At 40.7% G+C, this 24,532-nt stretch overlaps 3 protein-coding genes across 5 annotated transcripts in view; 1 reads left to right on the top strand and 2 right to left on the bottom strand.

The window, feature by feature from the left end:
• LOC307032126 (uncharacterized protein) overlaps positions 1–2,932 on the bottom strand; it is a 106,696-nt gene extending 103,764 nt beyond the window's left edge. For 2 of the 3 annotated variants that reach the window (XM_079669895.1, XM_079669897.1), the window contains exons 1-3: positions 2,893–2,915; positions 2,718–2,755; positions 77–286 (exon numbers count right to left, since the gene is read on the bottom strand). In XM_079669895.1, coding sequence (XP_079526021.1) covers positions 77–286; positions 2,718–2,755; positions 2,893–2,900 — 256 coding nt within the window. In that variant the 5' untranslated portion in view covers positions 2,901–2,915. Of the gene's footprint in view, positions 1–76; positions 287–2,717; positions 2,756–2,859 lie in introns of all 3 variants that reach the window. The other variant, XM_079669896.1, reaches the window with a different exon arrangement.
• A 1,788-nt stretch (positions 2,933–4,720) lies between these two features.
• On the top strand, positions 4,721–15,507 carry fdx1 (ferredoxin 1). The gene is made up of 4 exons (XM_079672958.1): positions 4,721–4,959; positions 12,642–12,766; positions 14,042–14,171; positions 15,028–15,507. Exons 1-4 carry the CDS (start codon positions 4,838–4,840, stop codon positions 15,131–15,133), a joined length of 483 nt encoding a protein of 160 aa, XP_079529084.1. The 5' UTR covers positions 4,721–4,837; the 3' UTR covers positions 15,134–15,507.
• A 1,981-nt stretch (positions 15,508–17,488) lies between these two features.
• Positions 17,489–19,176, bottom strand: LOC307033567 (uncharacterized protein). The gene is made up of 3 exons (XM_079672100.1): positions 19,117–19,176; positions 17,887–18,561; positions 17,489–17,655 (listed from the first exon to the last, which is right to left on the bottom strand). The coding sequence occupies exons 1-2, from the start codon at positions 19,136–19,138 to the stop codon at positions 17,894–17,896; spliced, it is 690 nt and encodes a 229-aa protein (XP_079528226.1). The 5' UTR covers positions 19,139–19,176; the 3' UTR covers positions 17,489–17,655; positions 17,887–17,893.
• Between the last annotated feature and the right edge of the window lie 5,356 nt (positions 19,177–24,532).

Raw genomic sequence — 24,532 nt, 5'->3', positions numbered from 1 at the left:
TACAGAAAAAAGGAAATGCAAAAATGAAAAACTAAAAACCTCTTTAAATTACTTCTAGATTAAGTTGGATTCATACCGTCTCCCCTGTCCATCTCGCTCATGTGTTCTTGCAGCAGACCGGTGTTCAGGTCCACGATGAATCTCCTGGAGGGTTCGGTACCTTGTCTGAAGTCAGAAACTGGTTCACGCATGTCGAAAAGTTCGGTTCCCTGTCGAAAGCCATCAGGAAGCTGGTAGGTTGAAGGTGTCTTCTGCAACCGTCTAGCAAGAGGAAGAGCCTGGAGGCCTGTGAAGGGTAATGTGTACTTTACGGTTAGAGGTTTTAATCTTCACTTTGCAGGATGAGAGGGGTTATTAAATGGCAGTGAAAGCCAAGGGTCTGCATTTACGGAAGATGATTAGGGCCACATGAGAAAAAAGTCAGTATTGTTAGAAAAAGTCAGAATTTCTAGAATAAAAATCGCAGCTAAAGCAAAGGATCTGCATTTATGGAAACCCTACGGAATAGCATTCCCCCTAGATTCCACCGGTTCCGTCCGCGTCGCGTTACGGCTGCGTTTACGGCTCAGAAGCGTCTCGGCGCTGGGCTCCGCTCAAAATAGGATTCAAGTCTATTTTCGACGCGATGCATTGCAGAGGCGCCGGGCAGGAAGTGGACTGGTCAGAAGATCCGGCCCATCCCCCAAATAAACTAATTTAGCAGACCCTATCCCTCTGTAGTCTTTCAAGTAGGAGGAGAAATGCCAGCGTTCTCCTCCGGTCTACAGGCACTGTGTAAATTATATATATAGAATAATTATGATGATGATGAATGCATTTTTACCACTAAAATACAGCAACACATGTTTGATTCATGTCGTTTATAACTGGGATATTACAATTATTATTAACTTAGTCTGTACAAAGTAGCCTGTCCAGGAAATATGCCCAAATCAACAAAAACTGCGAGCAGGCAGGCAAGACGCTCCGCTTCTGAAACGCTTCTGAAACGCGCCCGGTAGGGTCTGACGCCGGAGGAGGCCGGACCAAAACCGCGGTGCAGCCGTGACGCGACGCAGACGGACCCGGTGGAATCGAGGGGTTAGGGCCACATGAGAAAAAATGTTTAGGATGTGACCAAAAGTGAAATCAAATTGTGAGAGAAAAGACAGAATTCTGACTGTTTTTCAGAATTCTGAGATTAAAGTCAAAAATGTTATTTATTTAATTATTTATGTACTTACTTACTTTCTTATGTATTTACTTATTTATGTATTAATTAACTTATTTATTTATTTACTTAATTGAGATGTTCACATAAAGCTAGTGATAGTGGTGTTTGAATACCTTAGACTTCCTCCCGTGTTAAACATACTGTATACTGCCAGTTGCCAGATAGATACAGTCCCTGCCCTTTATATCAAATATTAACCAGAAAATATGTAGGCTTTTCAAACGGTGTAATAAATCAATAATGGTCAAAGTATAATTTGTCTCTGATGACATTGTAGTTTTAGAGACAAGGCAATAAATTACAAGGACAACAAATGACTGTGATAAAGGTCCACTAATCAAGAGTAAAGGTCGTAGTCGGTCAAGTACCTAATCAAATATATCAGAAATAAATATTAATACAACATAAATATTCTACAGAAAAAAGAAAGTATGAATATATTTTTAAAATATATCAAACGGGATCATAAGGTAAAACCTTTATGGTCATCTGCAATTCAATTATTATTTAATTTTAAAAATAGAGAAGAAGATAGAAGTTATTTATTTTTATGATAAAACAATCTTCACGTTATCTGGAAATCAAAGTATTCTATAAGCCATAACGTATATCACGTGTCAAACTCAAGGCCCGGGGGCCAAATCAGGCCCTTGGTGGATTTAATTTCGGCCCGCAGGATAATTTCTAATTCCTATTAGACCTGGCCCGCCGGTATATTGCACGCACACCTTCACTCCATCCTGAGGGTCTCCTCAGCTCAGAGCCTGAGCCCAAACATTGATGACCTTGCACCCGAGATGAGATGCCAAGTATCTGAACTAGCATCACAGAGCAGCACACTGAGTTTACATGTTTCCTTCTGCACTTTCTCTCTCACGACAACAGGGCATGTTTGGTTTCTCTTTGAGGGAAATAGTTTTGTTGAAGCTGTTGTTGGCCTGTGGGAAAATGTACTCATAAGAAATGACTCTGGAGAAGCTGCAGATAGAGCCATAAGAAATGAATGAACTGATTATTTAATGTTTAATGTTGTTTTTATAGGCAATCATTTAAGATTTGTTAGTTCCAGGTTTAATATGTGCAATAAGTTCATTTCAATAAGTTCTGCAGTAAACATTGAACCAGTCCGGCCCTCGACTAGTACCCATTTTTTTAATTTTAGCTTATCTTATTCTACTTAACATGTATAGAGTTTACTCCTTACATGTTTACTTGCACATTGTTCTCACGCACAATTTTATTTCTATTCTGTTTTTTCTTGCACTATTGTTATTGTTTCATTTCTTATATATATATATATATATATACATGTTGCTTGGTTGGAGGAGCCCAGGACTTAAGATAGTCATTGCCATATCTACACTAGCTGTGCATAAAAAAAAAAACCTTTAAATCTGGAATCCTAGCTGTGTGATAATACACTCTGGCACATCAATTATAATATTTTCTACCAAGGTTTTAAACGAGCATTACTAGAAAGAAAGATGAAGGAGTGAAATCTTACCCGACAGCGCCAGGAACAGCAGCACCAACTTGAACATCCTTTAATAAAAAAGAGAAGCTTTAATCTGCTGCACAACGCTCTATAAGCGAGTGTAACATATATAAACTGTTGCAGTGATGGTGTGTGTGTGTGTGTTGCTCACCTGAGACAGCAGTAATGAACACAAGTAGCTTACCTGTTCATTTATCACTGTCGTGGTCATGAACACCTTGTATGAGATAATGATTTATCTACAGATTGCTGATATTTCATGCACTTTGCCCTCAAGTTTTGAACACAACGCTCTTACAGTATAACATCAGCTGATAGCGTTTCGCTTAACATCTTGTTGTAATGTATATACTCAGTTTTCCAGGTTTAGTTGTAGTTGAGTGTTTGCTAAATGGGTTTAATTGAGGGTATAGCTCAGTCAATATTTGTGAATGTGGACTGTGGAGGTCACTAAAGGTTGTTTGCCGTACTTTAGACCTGAATGAGTTACACTAAATGTTGAGATATGAAATCATGTTACTTGCTTTATCCAGATTCATACTTGAAATGTTAAAGTCCAAGGATAAAGCAGGTCATAATCTCTGGCTCCAGCTGTTGTATAAACAGTATTATAAAACGGACAAGTCAAATCCAGCAATCTGATTGGTTCTTAGCCGTGATATACTGAGTGTTTACCACGGGTAGAATTGAAGTTACTTTTCACAACAAGTCAGTATCCCTCCGCGTCTCAGAAAAACTGTATACAGTTGGGCTCCGCTTCGCTTCGGGCCAAACCACGCCCCTTAGCTGTGATATAATGAGCATATACCACGGCCTGTCGTGAACTATTGCTAAAACATACAGTGCTGACGAACAAACTCTATAGTATTTAAATAAGAGTTTGTACGGGGAATTATCTGGAAAGAGTGTCGAGTAGTTGAAGTTAATGCTTAGGTTTACATTAGCTTCACAACCGGCTCATTTCTTTTGATGGTGGTTATAATAAGGTGTGGCTTTATAGATGGTTCATTGGGTGTGCCCCATACACTGTTTTAAAAAAGGTGTTATAATTCAATATATTTCAATTCAATTCAAATGATGCATCGTTGGTCTAAAACAGATGAATCAAACCGATCCCTTGTTTTTAATTGGCTTCTCATTCGTAAGGCTTCTTGTCATAGTGATGCAGATGTATTACACAATTGTCTTCTAGTAAACGTGACCTTTGTCTGATATTTTTCTATCAATCTTTGCCAGAAGAGAGTTTGGAGGTCCAAATGTGGAAGGCTTTGACCTTTATTGAGCAACACTTTTGGGGCAGAGCATTTTCTGTTGCCGGCATCAAGCCAGACATAATGAAACACCTAGCAACAGGAACATGGTTTAACTTCCAAAATAAAGGTTATACAAAAACCTTTCTGAGGATGCAATACAAAACAGTCATACTAACTTGAGGTACTTCATTTGAATTTACTGTATGCACGGCCAGAGGTGGGAGAAGTAGCCTACTCAGATCTTGTATTTGAGTAAAAGTAGAAGTACTCAGATCTTGTACTTGAGTAATAGTAGAAATTCTCAGATCTTACTTGAGTAATAATAGTACCAGAGTGTACTCTGTTACAGTAAAAGTCCTGTAATCAAAATGTTACTAAAGTAAAAGTAGAAAAGTATCAGCATCAAAACATAGTTAAAGTACCAAAATTAAAAGTAGTCATTGTGCAGATTGGTGAATTACTCCAGGTTTAACTAAAGTGTGATTTAAGAGTTTAGTATATTTCACAACATTAATCCAAATCTGCCTTGTTACTAAATGTATTTAATACAAGTAGTGGAGTAAAAGTACAAAGTAGCAAACAATCGAAGTACTCAAGTAAAGTACAAGTATCCCAAAAGTGTGTGTTATTCTTAATCTAAAGTTTCAACACGTTGGTTGCTAACAAATCTATTTTGAAAGTCCTTACAGGATGTTGTTTTCTTGTGGCTTGGAACGCTCACGTTTTCTGACGTAAATGTTACGCACGTTACGCAACCAACGTGACAGTGACGGGGTGACGTAACGCAGCTAAAACAAGCTACCTTAGCTTAGCTTGTGCCTCTTCTACTGAAGTGGAGTGTGTTTACGGTGTTGTGCAGGTCGGACGGGTTTTAAAATGGCTTTAGTGACAGCTCTGAGAAGACTCGTGAGGTTAAGAGAGTTTGCATGGAGGACGGCAGCAGTCACCTCTGGATCCTGGCCGAGGACTCAGAGCTTTTCCTCGGGACACCTCCTCAGGTAGGTCCCTAAAATCTAGGTTTACACATGCAAGAATCAGTGGTGTAAAGTAACTAAGTACATTTAATCTATACTGTACTTAAGTAAAATGTTGGGATACTTGTCCTTGACTTGAGTGCTTCCATTGTATGATACTGTGTACTTTTACTCCTACTTTTATGTAATACCTGTAGTTATCATGCATATTGATTATTACATCTATTCAAGTGTTAAATCAGACTTTAGTTCCACCTGGAGTAAATCCACAAGCTACCCTGCAGTATACAAAGTCATTCAGACTAGCTGCACCTTTACCAGCTTTGAGAACACTTTCATGATCAATCATTATAAAACATATCATATATATTATTCTGAGATGGACCAATCTGCAACCAGAGTATTCCTACACTCTGGTACTTCTACTTTTACTAAAGTACAAGATCTGAGTACTTTAACTCAAGTACAAGATCTGAGTACTTCTACTTTTACTCAAGTACAAGATCTGAGTACTTCTACTTTTACTCAAGGGCCAGATCTGAGTACTTCTCCCACCTCATGCATGGTGGTGCAAACATCAACAACATAAGGAAATAAGTTGTAAGCTATGCAGATGTTTACAGATGTAGGGATGCATAGAAATGTGCAAAATATATTCAGAGAGTCAGGGACGTGCACAGACATTTGGAGGGGCTAATGCTCTAAACTGGAAAAAGGGCCTCCCCCTGAAAAAAACACAAGACCTTTTGAAAACTTGCTTTTAATGTAAAATAAACCAAACGATTATTACATCAACTAAATTGAACAGTAATTCACATCTCATTACAAAATAAGCTAAGGCGACTACTTGCATTCGGTGACTTGATTTAAAAAATGAAAACCAGGGACATTTTTTGTTTTGCGGTTCACATCTCATTAACATATCTAAGGTTAACTATTAAAGACAAAATGCGGACTATTCTGTTGTAATTTAGTTTGACCATTGTAACTGCAGTCGAGACATACTGATAAAATAGGGCCTCTAACTAATTAGGCTACCTTAAATAAACTCACTAATTAATTAAACCAGTTCAATACGCATTGTTCTTATTCGTATCATTCTTTAAGAGCGCAGTAACGGTAAGGTATCTAATTACTTATTTATTTAGTATTCCATAACTTAGTAACAGAGATGGTCAAACTAAAGTAGAGACATGGCAGAGATCCTACAATGAAGCTGGACATTGAACTGTTCACTCGTGAGAGGGCGATCAAGAAAAGAGAGCGAGCGGCCCCGTTGAGGGAGTTTACGGATAGAAAGACATAGCCGCGGGAAGTAGGGGTGCTTGGGGTGCTGCATCCCTGTTGGCGAGTGGTGTACATTTGAAAAACTGAGTGAGCACCTAAATAACAATGATTAAACTACATAAAATAGTTATGATTTAAAATAAAATTAGCTTTATAAAACGGACAAGTCAAGTCAAATCAAGCAATCTGATTGGTTCTTAGCCGTGATATACTGAGCGTATACCACGGGTAGAATTGTAAGTTACTTTTCACAACAAGTCAGTATCCCTCCGCGTCTGAGAAAAACAATATACCGTTGGGCTGGAACAAGAAAGCAGCGGAGAAGTAACGGGGCAGAAAGCCTCCTTTTTACGCAGCAGTCCAGACATAGACATTAAAGGGCAAAACATATTCAGTGTGCAGTTCCTTTGGCATTAGGGCAGGGATATCTAGATACTTTTGAAGGTTTAACATAATGAATTATGCTACTTTTAAAGCAAGCAACGATGTTTTCAAATCTGTAATCGAAGAGGTCCGCAAAAACACTATCGACCAATCAGATTGCTTGATTTGACTTGTCAGTTTTATAAATATATTTAAATTTCTTCCGTTACGAAACAAACTTACAAAGCATAAAATGGAAACATTTAAGATTAACTTCGACCTCCGGGGGGGTCTTACTATAGAATGGAGGAGTGGATTGTGCAGTGCCTATCTCCAGAGAGCAACTAAACAACGACATGCAGAGCTACGTGAAGAGCAGTTAGACCAACTGGAAAAGTAGTACCATTCAAAAGCTTTCTGATGCGGGTCTTGAAACAAAGCAGAGAAATTATGACCGTTAGTGGCCACAGGTGCGAAAGCTCTCTCCAGAGCTACTGGAAACCCAATCTCGGGGACCGGAGAAAGTGGAGCAATATTCTCGCCACGCCAAGCAACAGCCTAGAACAACCTCAACCTATACAAGTCACCACGTAAGCCATGCTACTGTACTACTGATGCTGGACAGTTTTTCAGTGGGTGCACAATAAACAGCAACATACACATTAATGTAAATAAACAGCCGAATAATAGATCAACGCTCTCTGTCTAATATGTTCGCCAGCTGTTAGTGTTGTTGCATAGCAACCACGTCGCACTATGTTTTCTGCAGAAGGCAACGGAGGGACTATTTTATTTTGAACAGCATTATTTACTAATAAAAACTATTTAAATTAGAGTGTGTATTTTTCTTTCATATTGCCACACTTTGTAACCGTTTTATAAAAGCAATAGCTCACTCAGGCCGTGATATATGCTCATTATATCGCGTCGGGCCGAACCACGCCCCTTAGCTGTGATATAATGAGCATATACCACGGCCTGTCGTGAGCTATTGCGTATATAAGTATACAGTAGCATATAATAGTCATAGTACATATTTGTTTCAGTGAGGTGGCTTGAATTTATTTTCCAAATAAATAAAATCAGAGTCATCTAGGTCCTAGGTCGTGGGAGAGTGACGTAATTGACGCGACACACACACTGCAGACTGAAAACTTTCTAGAATGGCGCAAAAAAGGATTTTTGATTTTTTTTCTCCAACAAACAACCGAATAAAAAGAGTGGACCACCAGCTACTTCTCAGCCCACCACCTCTACAACTAGAGTAATATGACACAGAAGAGACTGACACATCTGACTTTGATGCATGTCCATAGTAACATTTTGGACAAGGTGGATGTATCTGCTCTAATAAGGGTCTTCATTAGTGCCAACCCAGGCTACATTTGGAGTTTTGTGAAGCCCCAAGATGATATTTTTCCTTTAATGCTGCTGCTGCTGTGCAGTGTTTTGCCTTGTCAATCAGTTCAAATTGAATTCATAGTTTTATTAATATTGTAAATAATATTTTCACACTATTTGTAATGTTATGTAGGTTTGTAAGACCAATAGTTAGCATGTGGGCATGTGCAGCTGTTGCTAAGTGATGTAGGTCTATAATGGTTTATTAAGCCTAATAGTGAAGGCGAGACACCCCAGGTGAATAGGGTACTTTTTTTAACTTAAAGATATCAGCTAGAAATGTCTCCAGTTAATTACCTACAATAAGGCAATTGTTTCTTGTATTACAAGTGTTCTTCTCTCATCACACATTCAAGCCCCCAGTGTTCATGTATCATTTCAATCTAAATTCTTCACTTTCTTCTGACACTTTACATTTCAGCATAGCAGTTTAGCGTCAGCATAAAGCATTCCCACAAGCAATTTCTTCAGGAATTGCATTCTCTAGTTGAAAACAAAGTCCTGCTAAGTTTGGATTCAGTTTGTTGCACCAGTAAAGTGAGTTTTGCATGATGGAGTATTTATTATCATACACACTTTGTATTCAGTGTTTATGCATAAGAAACTCTGCTGGAGTGTGAAGTGAGAGACAATGAGAAACTCTGCTGGAGTGTGTAGTGAGAGACAATAAGAAACTCTGCTGGAGTGTGAAGTGAGAGACAATGAGAAACTCTTCTGGAGTGTGTAGTGAGAGACAATAAGAAACTCTGCTGGAGTGTGAAGTGAGAGACAATGAGAAACTCTGCTGGAGTGTGAAGTGAGAGACAATGAGAAACTCTGCTGGAGTGTGTAGTGAGAGACAATGAGAAACTCTGCTGGAGTGTGTAGTGAGAGACAATGAGAAACTCTGCTGGAGTGTGAAGTGAGAGACAATGAGAAACTCTTCTGGAGTGTGTAGTGAGAGACAATAAGAAACTCTGCTGGAGTGTGAAGTGAGAGACAATGAGAAACTCTGCTGGAGTGTGAAGTGAGAGACAATAAGAAACTCTGCTGGAGTGTGAAGTGAGAGACAATGAGAAACTCTTCTGGAGTGTGTAGTGAGAGACAATAAGAAACTCTGCTGGAGTGTGAAGTGAGAGACAATGAGAAACTCTGCTGGAGTGTGTAGTGAGAGACTATGAGAAACTCTTCTGGAGTGTGTAGTGAGAGACAATGAGAAACTCTTCTGGAGTGTGTAGTGAGAGACAATGAGAAACTCTGCTGGAGTGTGTAGTGAGAGACAATAAGAAACTCTGCTGGAGTGTGAAGTGAGAGACAATGAGAAACTCTTCTGGAGTGTGTAGTGAGAGACAATAAGAAACTCTGCTGGAGTGTGAAGTGAGAGACAATGAGAAACTCTTCTGGAGTGTGTAGTGAGAGACAATGAGAAACTCTGCTGGAGTGTGTAGTGAGAGACTATAAGAAACTCTTCTGGAGTGTGTAGTGAGAGACAATAAGAAACTCTTCTGGAGTGTGTAGTGAGAGACAATAAGAAACTCTGCTGGAGTGTGTAGTGAGAGACAATGAGAAACTCTTCTGGAGTGTGTAGTGAGAGACAATGAGAAACTCTGCTGGAGTGTGTAGTGAGAGACAATGAGAAACTCTGCTGGAGTGTGTAGTGAGAGACAATAAGAAACTCTGCTGGAGTGTGTAGTGAGAGACAATGAGAAACTCTTCTGGAGTGTGTAGTGAGAGACTATAAGAAACTCTGCTGGAGTGTGTAGTGAGAGACAATGAGAAACTCTTCTGGAGTGTGTAGTGAGAGACAATGAGAAACTCTGCTGGAGTGTGTAGTGAGAGACAATGAGAAACTCTGCTGGAGTGTGTAGTGAGAGACAATGAGAAACTCTGCTGGAGTGTGTAGTGAGAGACAATAAGAAACTCTGCTGGAGTGTGTAGTGAGAGACAATAAGAAACTCTGCTGGAGTGTGTAGTGAGAGACAATAAGAAACTCTTCTGGAGTGTGTAGTGAGAGACAATGAGAAACTCTTCTGGAGTGTGTAGTGAGAGACAATGAGAAACTCTTCTGGAGTGTGTAGTGAGAGACAATAAGAAACTCTGCTGGAGTGTGTAGTGAGAGACAATAAGAAACTCTTCTGGAGTGTGTAGTGAGAGACAATAAGAAACTCTGCTGGAGTGTGTAGTGAGAGACAATGAGAAACTCTGCTGGAGTGTGTAGTGAGAGACAATAAGAAACTCTGCTGGAGTGTGTAGTGAGAGACAATGAGAAACTCTTCTGGAGTGTGTAGTGAGAGACAATAAGAAACTCTTCTGGAGTGTGTAGTGAGAGACAATGAGAAACTCTTCTGGAGTGTGAAGTGAGAGACATTGAGAAACTCTGCTGGAGTGTGTAGTGAGAGACAATGAGAAACTCTGCTGGAGTGTGTAGTGAGAGACAATGAGAAACTCTTCTGGAGTGTGAAGTGAGAGACATTGAGAAACTCTGCTGGAGTGTGTAGTGAGAGACAATGAGAAACTCTTCTGGAGTGTGTAGTGAGAGACAATAAGAAACTCTGCTGGAGTGTGTAGTGAGAGACAATAAGAAACTCTTCTGGAGTGTGTAGTGAGAGACAATGAGAAACTCTGCTGGAGTGTGTAGTGAGAGACAATAAGAAACTCTGCTGGAGTGTGTAGTGAGAGACAATGAGAAACTCTTCTGGAGTGTGTAGTGAGAGACAATAAGAAACTCTGCTGGAGTGTGTAGTGAGAGACAATAAGAAACTCTGCTGGAGTGTGTAGTGAGAGACAATAAGAAACTCTTCTGGAGTGTGTAGTGAGAGACAATAAGAAACTCTTCTGGAGTGTGTAGTGAGAGACAATGAGAAACTCTGCTGGAGTGTGTAGTGAGAGACAATGAGAAACTCTGCTGGAGTGTGTAGTGAGAGACAATGAGAAACTCTGCTGGAGTGTGTAGTGAGAGACAATAAGAAACTCTTCTGGAGTGTGTAGTGAGAGACAATAAGAAACTCTGCTGGAGTGTGTAGTGAGAGACAATGAGAAACTCTGCTGGAGTGTGTAGTGAGAGACAATAAGAAACTCTTCTGGAGTGTGTAGTGAGAGACAATAAGAAACTCTTCTGGAGTGTGTAGTGAGAGACAATGAGAAACTCTGCTGGAGTGTGTAGTGAGAGACAATGAGAAACTCTTCTGGAGTGTGTAGTGAGAGACAATGAGAAACTCTTCTGGAGTGTGTAGTGAGAGACAATAAGAAACTCTGCTGGAGTGTGTAGTGAGAGACAATGAGAAACTCTTCTGGAGTGTGTAGTGAGAGACAATGAGAAACTCTTCTGGAGTGTGTAGTGAGAGACAATAAGAAACTCTTCTGGAGTGTGTAGTGAGAGACAATAAGAAACTCTTCTGGAGTGTGTAGTGAGAGACAATGAGAAACTCTTCTGGAGTGTGTAGTGAGAGACAATGAGAAACTCTGCTGGAGTGTGTAGTGAGAGACAAAAGAAATAAAGCACAAATACAAAGAAACACAGATGTAGAATAAAAATACAAAACAAATACGTTTAAAACATTTAAAATGAACTAGAAGGCTGTCAAATTGAACAGGTTTGGATTAGAGCTCCACGAAAAGTTAAAAAAAACAGTGAACGCCCTCAAAATAGCGTAGAAGTGTGTTATCTTAGACGGTCTGATTGAACCTTGGGTGAGGCTAAAGTGATTCATCTTTCGTTACAAGGACTTTTAATCAAGGCTCTGCTTCCCAGCTGCCAGATTTATGGGAATCCTCTGACTTCCAGCGGTTCATGGAGTTTATTATCTATTTCCATGTGTACTTAAATGTAAAAATGGGTTTCATTATCACTGTGCCTTCTCTCTCTGAATGATTTCAAAGGTTATTCCTCTGTCGATTAAATACAGCTGAACGAGTTGGCATTTTAATTTGATTCCACTTAAACATTCACACAGGGTTTGCTCACTCATGTTTATCCACTTTGCCCTAGACCCTAGAAACCCTTTGCACACACCTGACTAGTGTAATTGCCCTGGTTCCTTTCCCTTTGTTTATGCAGTTTTTGTCAATGTAAGAAAGCGTATTTGCAATGCTTAAATATTCAAAACACTTTCCATACTTGGCAGCTACAGAGAATCCATGTTAAACCATATGTGCTTGTTTGCTGATTGTTCTGCATACACCCTATCTGTGTTTGCACGGGGTGTGTGGAGGTGACCCAGTTCTAAGAAGCTGTGCTAGTTTTAACGTTCGAAATGCTTTTATAAGAACATTTAGTTTGGCTCAATAGTAAGTCGGCGAGGCTAAGCTGATGAAGAATGTTTATCCTCAAAGCTGAACATAACAAACACAGACTGACTGCACACAACAAAAAAGCCATGCAGGGGGGCAGGGGCGGACTGGGGGGAAAAAGTGGCCCGGGGATTAATTGACAGACAGGCCCACTTAATGTGCGGCATGTATCGGCCGGCCGGCGATAAAACTATGTTACTTAACAAAAAAACCTGCTTTTAATGTTATTTTGGACCATATATTTTAATCCTTTAATGTTATGCCAGAGCCTTATATTTCAACATGTAGCACATTTGTTGGTGTAGTGATGAGCTCTGACCACTAGAGGGCACTGATCCCTGATTATTAAAATGTATAATAAAATGTGTGTGTTTTTGTTTTTCCAGGTCAGACAACAAGGTGACGGTGCATTTTTTCAACAGAGACGGGGAGAAGATCACAGTGAAGGGCTCACCGGGAGACTCACTGCTAGATATCGTTATCAATGAAGACCTCGACTTTGATGGCTTTGGTAGGCACACACACACACACACACACACACACACACACACACACACAGACACACACAGACACACACAGACACACACAGACACACACAGACACACACACACACACACACACACACACACACACACACACACACACACACACACACACACACATACACACACAGAGACACACACAGACACACAGACGTTTTCCTGCCATGACAATAAAGCTTAACAATGTCGTAGGGTCTTTCTCAAGCTGATTAAATGGAATCCTTCCGTAGTTTTCCTGCGACTAGTCCCTCCCTCCAGGGAAGCATGGAGAGACGCAAGGAAACCACGAGAAGCAGGGAAATGAGTTTTAAGAGCAATGGGACGTCCTTTCCTCCGGAGCGTCACGTGAAGCGACGTCCGTTTGTGATGACGCCGCACAGCTGATCGTCTGACAGCAGCTCTGTCCCCGTTGTTGCCACACACACCCCCGCCACACATTTACTGACACAAACATTTGTATCATCTGTTGTAGACCCCAATAAATAAAATAAAATAAGAACTCATTCTCAAAAAAGATAAACGCCATTCTTAAAATGTATAAACGAAAAAAGCGATCATGAAAATGTTTCCAAAAAATGAACAAAATGATTTTTGACCACTTTGTTGTTCAGATATATCAAATGTTTGTAACTAAATGAAACATGAATTGAAACAAAACACAGTTTAAACTGAGGAGTGACTCCAGTGAGGTTCATTTATTCTCTTCACTCCGCTGGGAAAATGCTCTCATGTCAAGAAGCATCAGATCAGCGCATGCACTGCATCGTCCAATCAGTGAGCGATACACAGTAAGGGGGCGGGGCGAGTGTCTGAGGATTTCATCGAAGGATGGTCTGGTGGTTCCTCGATTATAGCTCCTCCATTATCGCTCCTCGGTCCTCCAGTAGAAATAAGCGCCATGGGACGCTACTCAAGACGGCGCAGACAAATCAACCTCCGGTGAGACCGAGACCGAGGAGCAAGGAAATGAAAAATAATCGACCTGAGACCCTTAAACTGCATTAGTCACTGCAACGTTAGTAGATAAACAAAAAATTCATTATTTTTCGTGGAGAACGAAAGTTTCAGCCTCCAAAAATGGAGATTTCTTGCTTTTTCTATGATATATCACCTTAAAGGGAATATCTTTGGGTTGTTGACTGAAACGGAACATTTTTTCATATTTCCTGACATTTAATAAACCAAAAGATGAATCTCTAGATGTATTGATGATGAGATGAAAATGTTGTTGAATTGCATTTCAGGCGCGTGTGAAGGAACGCTGGCCTGCTCCACGTGCCATCTGATCTTTGAGGAGGAAACCTACAAGAGTCTGGGTCCCGTCACAGACGAGGAGATGGACATGTTAGATTTAGCCTACGGCCTGTCTGACACGTAAGAACACACACACACACACACACACACACACACACACACACACACACACACACACACACACACACACACACACACACACACACACACACACACACACACACACACACACACACACACACACACACACACACACACACACACACACACACACACACACACACACACACACACACACACAGCCCTTTCTACTGAGAGCCAAACCAGTTTATCCAGTAATGAGATCATATTCACCGAAGCTGCTTTAAAAGGATTTATTTTAGAGATTAACATTCTTCAGTGTCGGACAATACAATAGAAAAAATACTTTAGATGTAGTTTTAGTCATTATTTTTAAGTTTAGTTGAGGATAAACCCTTACATTTTAGTCAACTATTGACCCTTAAGAGGCTGTGTGGGCGGCTGTGGCTCAACTAATCAGCTTCAACAGTGACGCAGCATCACCTCGTGGTATCAGAACATACGTTTATAAATAAATGGTAATCGGCAGCTTTATTCAATATTTTAACAACTGATCAAATGAGAAATGAAGGGTGTACTGAGTCTATTCATGTGAACACATTTAGTATCGCAGGGGTAACATCTTGCACTGATAATAGGCAGAGGTACTTTAGTATTATATACAAAGTCAAATATATTTTTCCACCACCAATAATAGGTTATTCGTGGGCCAACACTTCCATCCTTTAATAACATGTAATGAGAATCAGGCCAGCAGTGTTTCCATAATCGTGCAGACAAGAGCGTAACCCAATGCTTGTTTCTTAAAATAAGACTACATTTAAAATGAGCAGTGTTTTATCTCACTGTACAGCATTTCATTAAGCTCATCTTATTCTCTTATTTCTGCGCACAGGTCTCGTCTGGGTTGCCAGATCTGTCTGACGAAGCGGATGGAGGGAATGGTGGCGCGAGTCCCAGAGAGCGTAGCCGACATCCGACAGAGTCAGGACGGATCCTAACGGCAACCTCCTTTTTTAGACAACGATATTATACTACACAGCAAACGTATGATATCTGTCTGTAAATCTCAGTTTGCACCAAACCCCCGCCTTTTTGTTTCGGATCTACGTTAGCGCATTTCATGTTAATATGACTGTGTTTACATGGTGTACATAAGATCATATAAACAACATCATGTGACTGAAATGTCTGCGGACAACACTCAAAAGTCCTCGTAGATCGTCCTCATATATTACGTTAATCTAGATAGATACTATTGTTGGTCTGATCTGATTCTTTCTGTAACAATATAATTACATTATATGATTGTACATAGCTAGATCACACATGTATAGAGTGAAAAATAATGTAATAAAAAGAAACATCTTTCTAACTGTGTGTGTCGGTCATTACGTGTTTTATATATTGTGTTGGAAATTAGATTTAAATCACTGCTGGCCTTTAATGATAACAGGAGGGAATAAAAGACATACATTTGTTTTAAAAAGAAAGGTTTTAATGATGTTTGTGGAGTGGAGGTTGCGTGTGGAGGTTTGTGATGAGAGAACTTCCTGGAGGTAGGAAGAAGCATTTCTGTGGATGCACTGATGGGTGAGTACAGCTACAGGAAATTAATTTGTCAAAAACTGGAACTGTAAGTAAGCTCAGTTATAGCCAGGGGAGGATAGATTAAACATATTTTTTTGGATAAGGATCCTCCCCCTCATATAAAAACGAGTTTTTTTAGAAAGAACAGTTTTCACATCAAGGTGTTTGTGGCGCAATTGTAGGACATACTTAAAGGTGGGGTAGGTAAGTTTAAGAAACCGGCTCGAGATACACTTTTTGTTATATTCCATGGAATGCTCTGAACATCCCAATAGCAATGAATATCTGAAATGCTTTGACGAAAAATCCATAAATGTGATCTCTGGAAGCCGTGGCGCTGTAAAAAGCACGACCAATCATCTGAGCCGGCTAAAGTAACCGGATGGCCTACCTGCCTGTCAGCCTTCCATCTGTGCACAAACTTATCTCGTGCCCTCATTGGTCATGTGCGCGTTCGTGTGTGTTGGAGGAGGGGCTCTGTAAGGAAGAGAAAGATTTTTTCCAGCTGTGTATTTTCAAATTCTAGCGCACTCCAGCTGGTTTCTCCAAAATTACCTACCCCACCTTTAACTGACTGCACTATGACTTGTTTTATTTCCTTTTTTCACATTTTCTTTGTTTTACTAAATCTACCAGGGTTAGGGTTAAACACCAACAATAGCTCAGAGTGATACAACACTGCTCAGGTAAGCTGAAGTCTTGCGTTCGATCCTCATGAGGCGCAGGAGTTTTCAAAATCTCCAACCCAAAGTTGAGAATGAATGGGGTTCGAGTCTACTAGAGGCAAGGTAGCTAATAAAATAGGCCAACAAAATAGAGAAATCAAATAGGCCAACAAAATAGGTCAAAAGTAGAATAAATATAGTTCTAAGATAGGAGACCAACTAGAAAAGCATAGATAGATACGGGTAACGTAAACATTGAGCTCAATTAGGCAATAAAATACATTAGTTTTTTTCTAAGGTAACATCAAGGGTCGCGCTGATCCGCCGCCTCGCTGGAACAACCTTGGGAGCCTCCGCTAAAGCGCTGCGATTATCAACCCAAGCCCTGGTCTTCTCTGCAGCGGAATACTGCGCCCCAGGCGGTTAGAATGCTAACTTTTGGTGAATTTAGGAGAGACCTACAGACACAATCTGTGGGGTTTGTATGTCGATGTATGGGAAACACTGTTATGTATGACAATTCACTAACAACCCCCCCCCCCCCGTTGACAATTCACGTGGCGGGGGGTCGCATGCTGGAACGTGCTAACATTTGTTGTTATGAAAAAAAATACTATACTGCAAATGCAAATAAATAAATATGAATGTAATGGATGTTTGTTGATTTGCAAAAAGGTCACAGGTTTTCTCTATATTTCAGAATCTTGTCCCAATAATTATTTTTTAGCAGAAAGCATCTGTTTGCATTCATTTATTTAATAAATTAGGGTTTATTTGTTTCCTTTTGAGAAGCAGGAAGTCACAGTTTGATGCATCAGGACCAAAGAATGTTCACACAGTCAGAACAAAGGCATTTTTCCAATAATTGCCGGGTGTGTATTACGCGAGGACAAACTGATGATTACATAATTATCTTTGAAATGTTTGTGACTCATTCACATTGTGTTACCTAAGGCGCAGGAAGCGGAGCGACACCTGTCTTCCTAACTCACTCTCGCTCCACCCAAAGGTGTTGGTTGCATCCCAAAACTGCATGCCTTTCATGTTACAGGTGCAAAACTGACTTAGCCATAACAAAAACAGCAGTTCATACACCTTAAATGTCTTTATTTATCTTTATTATGCATTAAAGTTTCCAGAAAACAAGAAGATAGGACGTTTTTTCCGTCACATTTCCGTCACATTTCAGCCCTAAACATAATAGCTTTTTCTTTGCACAGCGACAGGTGGAGATTCACATGACATGTTGTGGACTGGGTGTCTGCTGCCTGCAAGAGAAAAACAGACAATTGTTTAATGCTTTTACCAGAGAGAACATGGTGTATCTGCTCATCGAGGCATGCATATTTAAAGGGTGTTATTTATCAGGACTGTTTGGATTGATCAGATTTGACCGTGTGATACAACATTCGAGACTCCATTTATTCAGCTCTCCCAATAACCATGACATTTCTGATGAACAAAACCATAGTATTTCACTTTGTATGATCGTATCTCACCTGTATTCTACTTGCATCCTCCATGACCATGACCATGCCCACGACCATGCCCATGACCGTGCCCATGACCATGACCGTGCCCATGACCGTGCCCATGACCGTGCCCATGACCATGTTTGTGACCATGTTTGTGCTTTCGACGGCCCCCGTGCCCATCATCACTGCTGCTGCCGCTGCTGCTGCTGCTTTCGCTGTCACTTCCACTTCCACTGCCGCTTCCACTGCCACAACCTTGTTCTCTGCGTTTTTTACGTTCTTGCCTACGTTCTTGCTTACGTTCAGCATGACGAAGTCTGCGGCGTTCCTTCTTCTCATCATCATCCTTATCACGGCATCCGTGGCGATCCTTGTCGTCATCATCCTTATCACGTCTGTGGCGATCTTTGTCGTCATCATCCTTATCACGGCATCCGTGGCGATCCTTGTCGTCATCATCCTTATCACGTCTGTGGCGTTGCTTCTTATCATCATCCTTATCACGGCATCCGTGGCGATCCTTGTCGTCATCATCCTTATCACGTCTGTGGCGATCCTTGTCGTCATCATCCTTATCACGGTGTCTTTGGTGATCCTTGTCATCCTTCTTGTCCTTCTGTTGATCGCAACCATGATCCTTGTCTCGACCCGCTGCGAAGGCATCGTCCAGGTCGAAGTTGTAGCCCGACGGGTGTTTATCTGTTCAACAATCAGAATAAAACAAAGAGATGCATTTCAAACACTGAGCTCCAACACCTAGACAAAGGACTCTATATCATTTTTTTGTGACCAACTTTTTATTTTGCCCTCACAAAAGGGACTTATACAGATACAAATTATATAAACAATATAGACAATACAAAAAGAAAAAGAAAAGACAAAGAAAGAAAAAATATAGGGAATCCCTTTCCCATGCTACCCGTCCCCCCCTCTTCCCACCCATCTTGCCATTTCACAGAAAATCCTACCTGATGTTTTTTTAGCAATCGTCTGAGTTCATCTATCTATTATATATATTATTTATATTATAGCATAACAATTTATAGCATAACAATTGATATAAGGACTCTATATAATTGTATTTTCTTTAGGGTAAAATGACATTACATTCAACATTTCATGACACCAAGAAATTGATTGGCAAAAAAAATGTTACTTAAATGAGATAGTACCAATTAATACTTCATCCCCACTAATTTGTTCAAAGCAAACAAACACCCAAGATAAAGAACCTTTGACTTTGGTCAATCTTACCTTGGTTGGTACCTGAGAACATTTTCAGACGTTGATGTCTCTCTTTGTGGCAGAAAGTTTCTGTGACACAGAGTAAAAGAAAAACACAGGGAAGTGCATTTAGGTTAAACCAGTTCGACTGGAAATTAAAAGGTGTGGCTAAACACACTGCATTCAGAAAAAAAAGTATGACTTATCTTCTCAGAATTCTAAAGGCAGTAACAATGACGATCCAGTACGTTTGACACTTTTGTCCGTAGTGTTAACACAACATGATGCTTCCTATCACATAACTATACACAAGTTTCTTCACTTATGTCTAGAACACAAATATCTGTTTAAATGCCACATGTTTACATATTATTACAATAAGTCATATTTTATATTACTGTACAGTATTTTGTTTTTCATTGTGTTATCTGATTCTATTATAATTAACTTATTTCCGCATTAACTTGCACATTGTGTGGCATGCACCATTCTCTCTAAGTTTGATTTTTTTCTATTTCCTTTTGCAATTTGTTTAATTTATTTGATTAACTCTGTATTTTATTGGTTGCTTTGTGGCATAAGCCTGTGATTTAATCGGCAAATGATGCATTAGCAAGTCTTTGAATCTTTACTTTATCTTACTTGACAAAACTCGGCACACTGCACTGTGCTTTCGTTACCACTGAATCTGCACATTTTATAGTTATACAAATATATGTGATGAAAATACAATTCTGTAATTTTAACTAATGTTCTAAAGTGACATTTCATAAAATTAAGATGTTTCCTACCTCTCACACATCACACAGGATGGCACTGGCATTGATGGAAAGCACTCGCCGGAAGGCTTTACTACCCATCATGCTCTGGGGCAGGCCCAGGTCTCCAAGGAACTGATTGAGCTGATGAGAGAAATCTTCAGCTTTAAGGAAGCCATTGAGAGGAAGATGTGCCAGAATGACACTACCATGACAGCTACTAAACTGTAATGGAAACGCAGCAAAAAGTGAGCCTGGCCTACCTATAACTTACTAAGCCGTGCGAGGCCCTGCAGTGGAAAAGCGGCATTACTGTATTGTTGAATGTCCTATGACAGCATTTCTGTTTTGATGCTATTCCATTTTCATCTTTAGGCATAAGCATCTATCTCGGCCAAATGTCTCTGGGTAAAGTGATCCGTGCCTTAGGGATAAAAGCAAGAGCTCACCCGTCTCCTTAAAGGTATGCTTTGAGCCTGGCCTAACAAGGCCTAACCACACCAGTGGCGTTTTCTCCCGGAGGCCAAGGGAAGTCAGGCTTCCCCTGTTTTTTCGGATTGTAGTTATAATTTTAATAAATAAATAAAAACACTTTTAGTTTTTAGTTTAGTTTTGGAAATTATTCTTTGCTTTGTGTTGCTGCTGGCCCATCTCTCTCCCATTCTCATTAGGCGCTTTCACACCGGAGTACTTTTACCCATACTTTTCCAGTTTAGTTCCAATAGTGCCTGGAATTTTGCATTCACACCAAAAAGAGAACTTAGTTCAGAGAATTTTTACCTGCTGCTGGGAGTCCCAGCAGCTTCTACTGAAGCCAGTCCCCAACTCCGGGGACTTCCGGCCGGGGACTTCGGGTGGCAGTATACGCCGTGAAGTGGTTTGCGGCCTGCCAGTAAACCCAAAGCAGAAGAAGAAGAAGTGACATCAGCAGCCTAATTTGCGTAATCTTCCCTCAGGGAACTTATTCCGGTGTGAACGCGATCTCTACTTAGTTCCATGGGGGTACTAAGTGCCGGGCACTAAGTACGGCAAAGTACTTGGTGTGAAAGCGGCTATTGAGTATTTTACAAAGAGTGAAACAGCGCCCCTCTAGATTTTATGGTAAAACAGTAGATTGCACTCACTGTTGCGAGAGCAGGCCAGCCGAAATTGGCTTCCCTTGGTGAAAAACAATGGAGGGATTGACCAATCAAACGATGCTCACGCGCGTCATGCCCCCTGCCAACCTGTGATTAGTCAGGGCCATGCCAAGGGAAGCCAGCCTCACAATCCAATCAAATCACATCAACTTAGTGGTGCAGTGACGCATCCTAAAACCCAGTAGAAAGCTGCGCTCGGGTTCCCTCGACAAAAAAGCAATGGGATTTCTCCATAGGATTTTGGAAAATAGCTCGAAATAAGGTCTGTGGAAAACGAACCTGTTAGATAAAAGCACGTTTTGTCTACCCTACTTTTATAATTTTCGTATCATAAATCTAATCGATAGATAGAGTATAATACAAATGTGTGTAAAATGATACCGGGCGCTGTAATCACTCATCTGGTTACGTTATTGGTTATTACATTGACCACCACACACACACATCTGTTAAACCGGGGGTACTAACATCTGCAGTACCATGGTTTTAAGACAGGAGGCAGTGCAGTTCTCAAAACGTATTTGTAAGTTCTACAGTTTCGTTTTTTTCAGAAGGTTAGGTTATATATTTTAAGTATAGTATAATTTAAGTACACACACATTGTGCTTAATTGTGTTTGCAGATAGATTCAATTACTGTGCAGTCCTCCACACTCCCCCCCCCATAAAGAAAGGAGTTCCACTAGGAACACCGTCGACCCAGGCTACCCAACAGGACCCTGTTCACACCACAGTGAATATCCATTAACGCAACACATTTATTTTACTTTTTGTACCTGACATAACTGTTATCTGTACAACAAAACAGTACAGCTACAATAGCCTTCAAAAACTCCACACTGAGGTCTATAATCCTTTTCCAAAACCAGCCAACAAACCTTCCCCTGCCCACTCAGCAACTCCAGCACCCGAAGAAGCAATTTAAGAGGGACAGAGTAGACAGAATAAATAGTTTAGGAACCAACACTGACCCCTGGGGGACACCACAAGAAATATCCAAACATGTCCAAACACTTCACATACTGCTGTCTATTGCTAAAATAGCTTTTATTCCAGTCTAAAAGTATACCCCTGATACCATACCTTTCTAATTTATGTAGTAGGATATCATCATGGTTGACTGTGTCAAAAGCTTTTTTTATATCTTTAAAAACCCCTACTGCATATTTGTTGTGTTCAAGGGCGAGAATAAACCATAACCATGATATCAAATGCAATCTCACAGCAGAGTAGTGAGGAATAGTCCACTTTTGGTTCTGTTGAGAGGTTCATTAAACACATCATCCTGTTATGTCTCTCTAGGAAGGAACCTGCAAACTATATGTGTGTTTTACATTTCATGATTGGTGACCTATGATGTAAATGCCATTTTTCGTTCTTTAGGTTGCTGCGATCACCTGAACTGCGGCTGCCTTAAAAGGGAGATGGCCTGCGGGGAGACCTGCCAGTGCGATCATGAGTGGTGCAACTAGTAAGGATACCTAGAGAAGTATTTCTTCTCAACAAACAGTGCATCAAAGTCAAAGAACATTTGAAACGAGGAACGACACTATTATGGTCCTTCAACTTGAAACCAAGCGAATATGAAGTATTTCGTTTTTAGCCTACGTGGGCTTTTGACTTCTGGTCATTTGAGCTTTACAGTAATGCCCAGCGTATCAGTACGTGTCTGAACTCTGTCAGTCATAGGGGGTATAGCTCAGTGGTAGAGCATTTGACTGCAGATCAAGAGGTCCCCAGTTCAAATCTGGGTGCCCCCTTTGTAAGTGTACTTGTCTTCAAAACGGTATGTTTGCAAGATGGTGAGAACTATAGTGGTTAGTACTCTGCGTTGTGGCCGCAGCAACCCCGGTTCGAATCCGGGTCACGGCAGCAGTTCTAGTATGCTTTTTTTTCAACCTACCTACTGCATTTTTAGTTCATATTCTACGGTTTAAAAGCTGCTACAAAAGCAAAAACACAGGGTTAGTGGCGCAATGGATAGCGCGTCTGACTACGGATCAGAAGATTACAGCTTCGACTCCTGGCTAGCTCGTCTCACTTTAGTAAATCACTTGTTCCTCATTTCCTAATGTACTTCTCAAAAAACTGTCCGTCAAAGTACACCTGGAATAAGGGATGGACATAATGATGGGTCAATGGGCTTTCAACATTTCCAACAGTACTTCTCAACAAACAGTGCATCAAAGTTAAAGAACATTTGAAACGAGGAACAACACTATTATGGCCCTTCAACTTGAAACCAAGCGAATGTGAATTATTTCGTTTTTAGCCTACGTGGGCTTTTGACTTCTGGTCATTTGAGCTTTACAGTAATGCCCAGCCTATCAGTATGTGTCTGAACTCTGTCAGTCATAGGGGGTATAGCTCAGTAGTAGAGCATTTGACTGCAGATCAAGAGGTCCCCAGTTCAAATCTGGGTGCCCCCTTTGTAGGTGTACTTTCCTTCAGAATGGTATGTTTGCAATACTGTGAGAACTACACTGGCCGTGATCGTATAGTGGTTAGTACTCTGTGTTGTGGCCGCAGCAACCCCGGTTCGAATCCGGGTCACGGCAGCAGTTCTACTTTGCTTTTATGCTTTTGCTTCAACCTACCTACTGCATTTTTAGTTCATTTTCTACGGTTTAAAAGCTGCTACAAAAGCAAAAACACAGGGTTAGTGGCGCAATGGATAGCGCGTCTGACTACGGATCAGAAGATTCCAGCTTCGACTCCTGGCTAGCTCGTCTCACTTTAGTAAATCACTTGTTCCTCATTTCCTAATGTACTTCTCAAAAAACTGTCCGTCAAAGTACACCTGGAATGAGGGATGGACATAATGATGGGTCAATGGGCTTTCAACATTTCCAACAGTACTTCTCAACAAACAGTGCATCAAAGTCAAAGAACATTTGAAACGAGGAACAACACTATTATGGCCCTTCAACTTGAAACCAAGCGAATGTGAATTATTTCGTTTTTAGCCTACGTGGGCTTTTGACTTCTGGTCATTTGAGCTTTACAGTAATGCCCAGCCTATCAGTACGTGTCTGAACTCTGTCAGTCATAGGGGGTATAGCTCAGTGGTAGAGCATTTGACTGCAGATCAAGAGGTCCCCAGTTCAAATCTGGGTGCCCCCTTTGTAGGTGTACTTTCCTTCAGAATGGTATGCTTGCAATACTGTGAGAACTACACTGGCCGTGATCGTATAGTGGTTAGTACTCTGCGTTGTGGCCGCAGCAACCCCGGTTCGAATCCGGGTCACGGCAGCAGTTCTAGTATGCTTTTTTTTCAACCTACCTACTGCATTTTTAGTTCATATTCTACGGTTTAAAAGCTGCTACAAAAGCAAAAACACAGGGTTAGTGGCGCAATGGATAACGCGTCTGACTACGTATCAGAAGATTCCAGCTTCGACTCCTGGCTAGCTCGTCTCACTTTAGTAAATCACTTGTTCCTCATTTCCTAATGTACTTCTCAAAAAACTGTCCGTCAAAATACACCTGGAATGAGGGATTGACATAATGATGGGTCAATGGGCTTTCAACATTTCCAACAGTACTTCTC

This window comes from Notothenia rossii (genome assembly GCF_949606895.1).
Source record: "Notothenia rossii genome assembly, chromosome: 3".
NCBI classification, from domain to species: Eukaryota; Metazoa; Chordata; class Actinopteri; order Perciformes; family Nototheniidae; genus Notothenia; species Notothenia rossii.
This window is presented reverse-complemented; position numbering and strand designations above follow the sequence as displayed.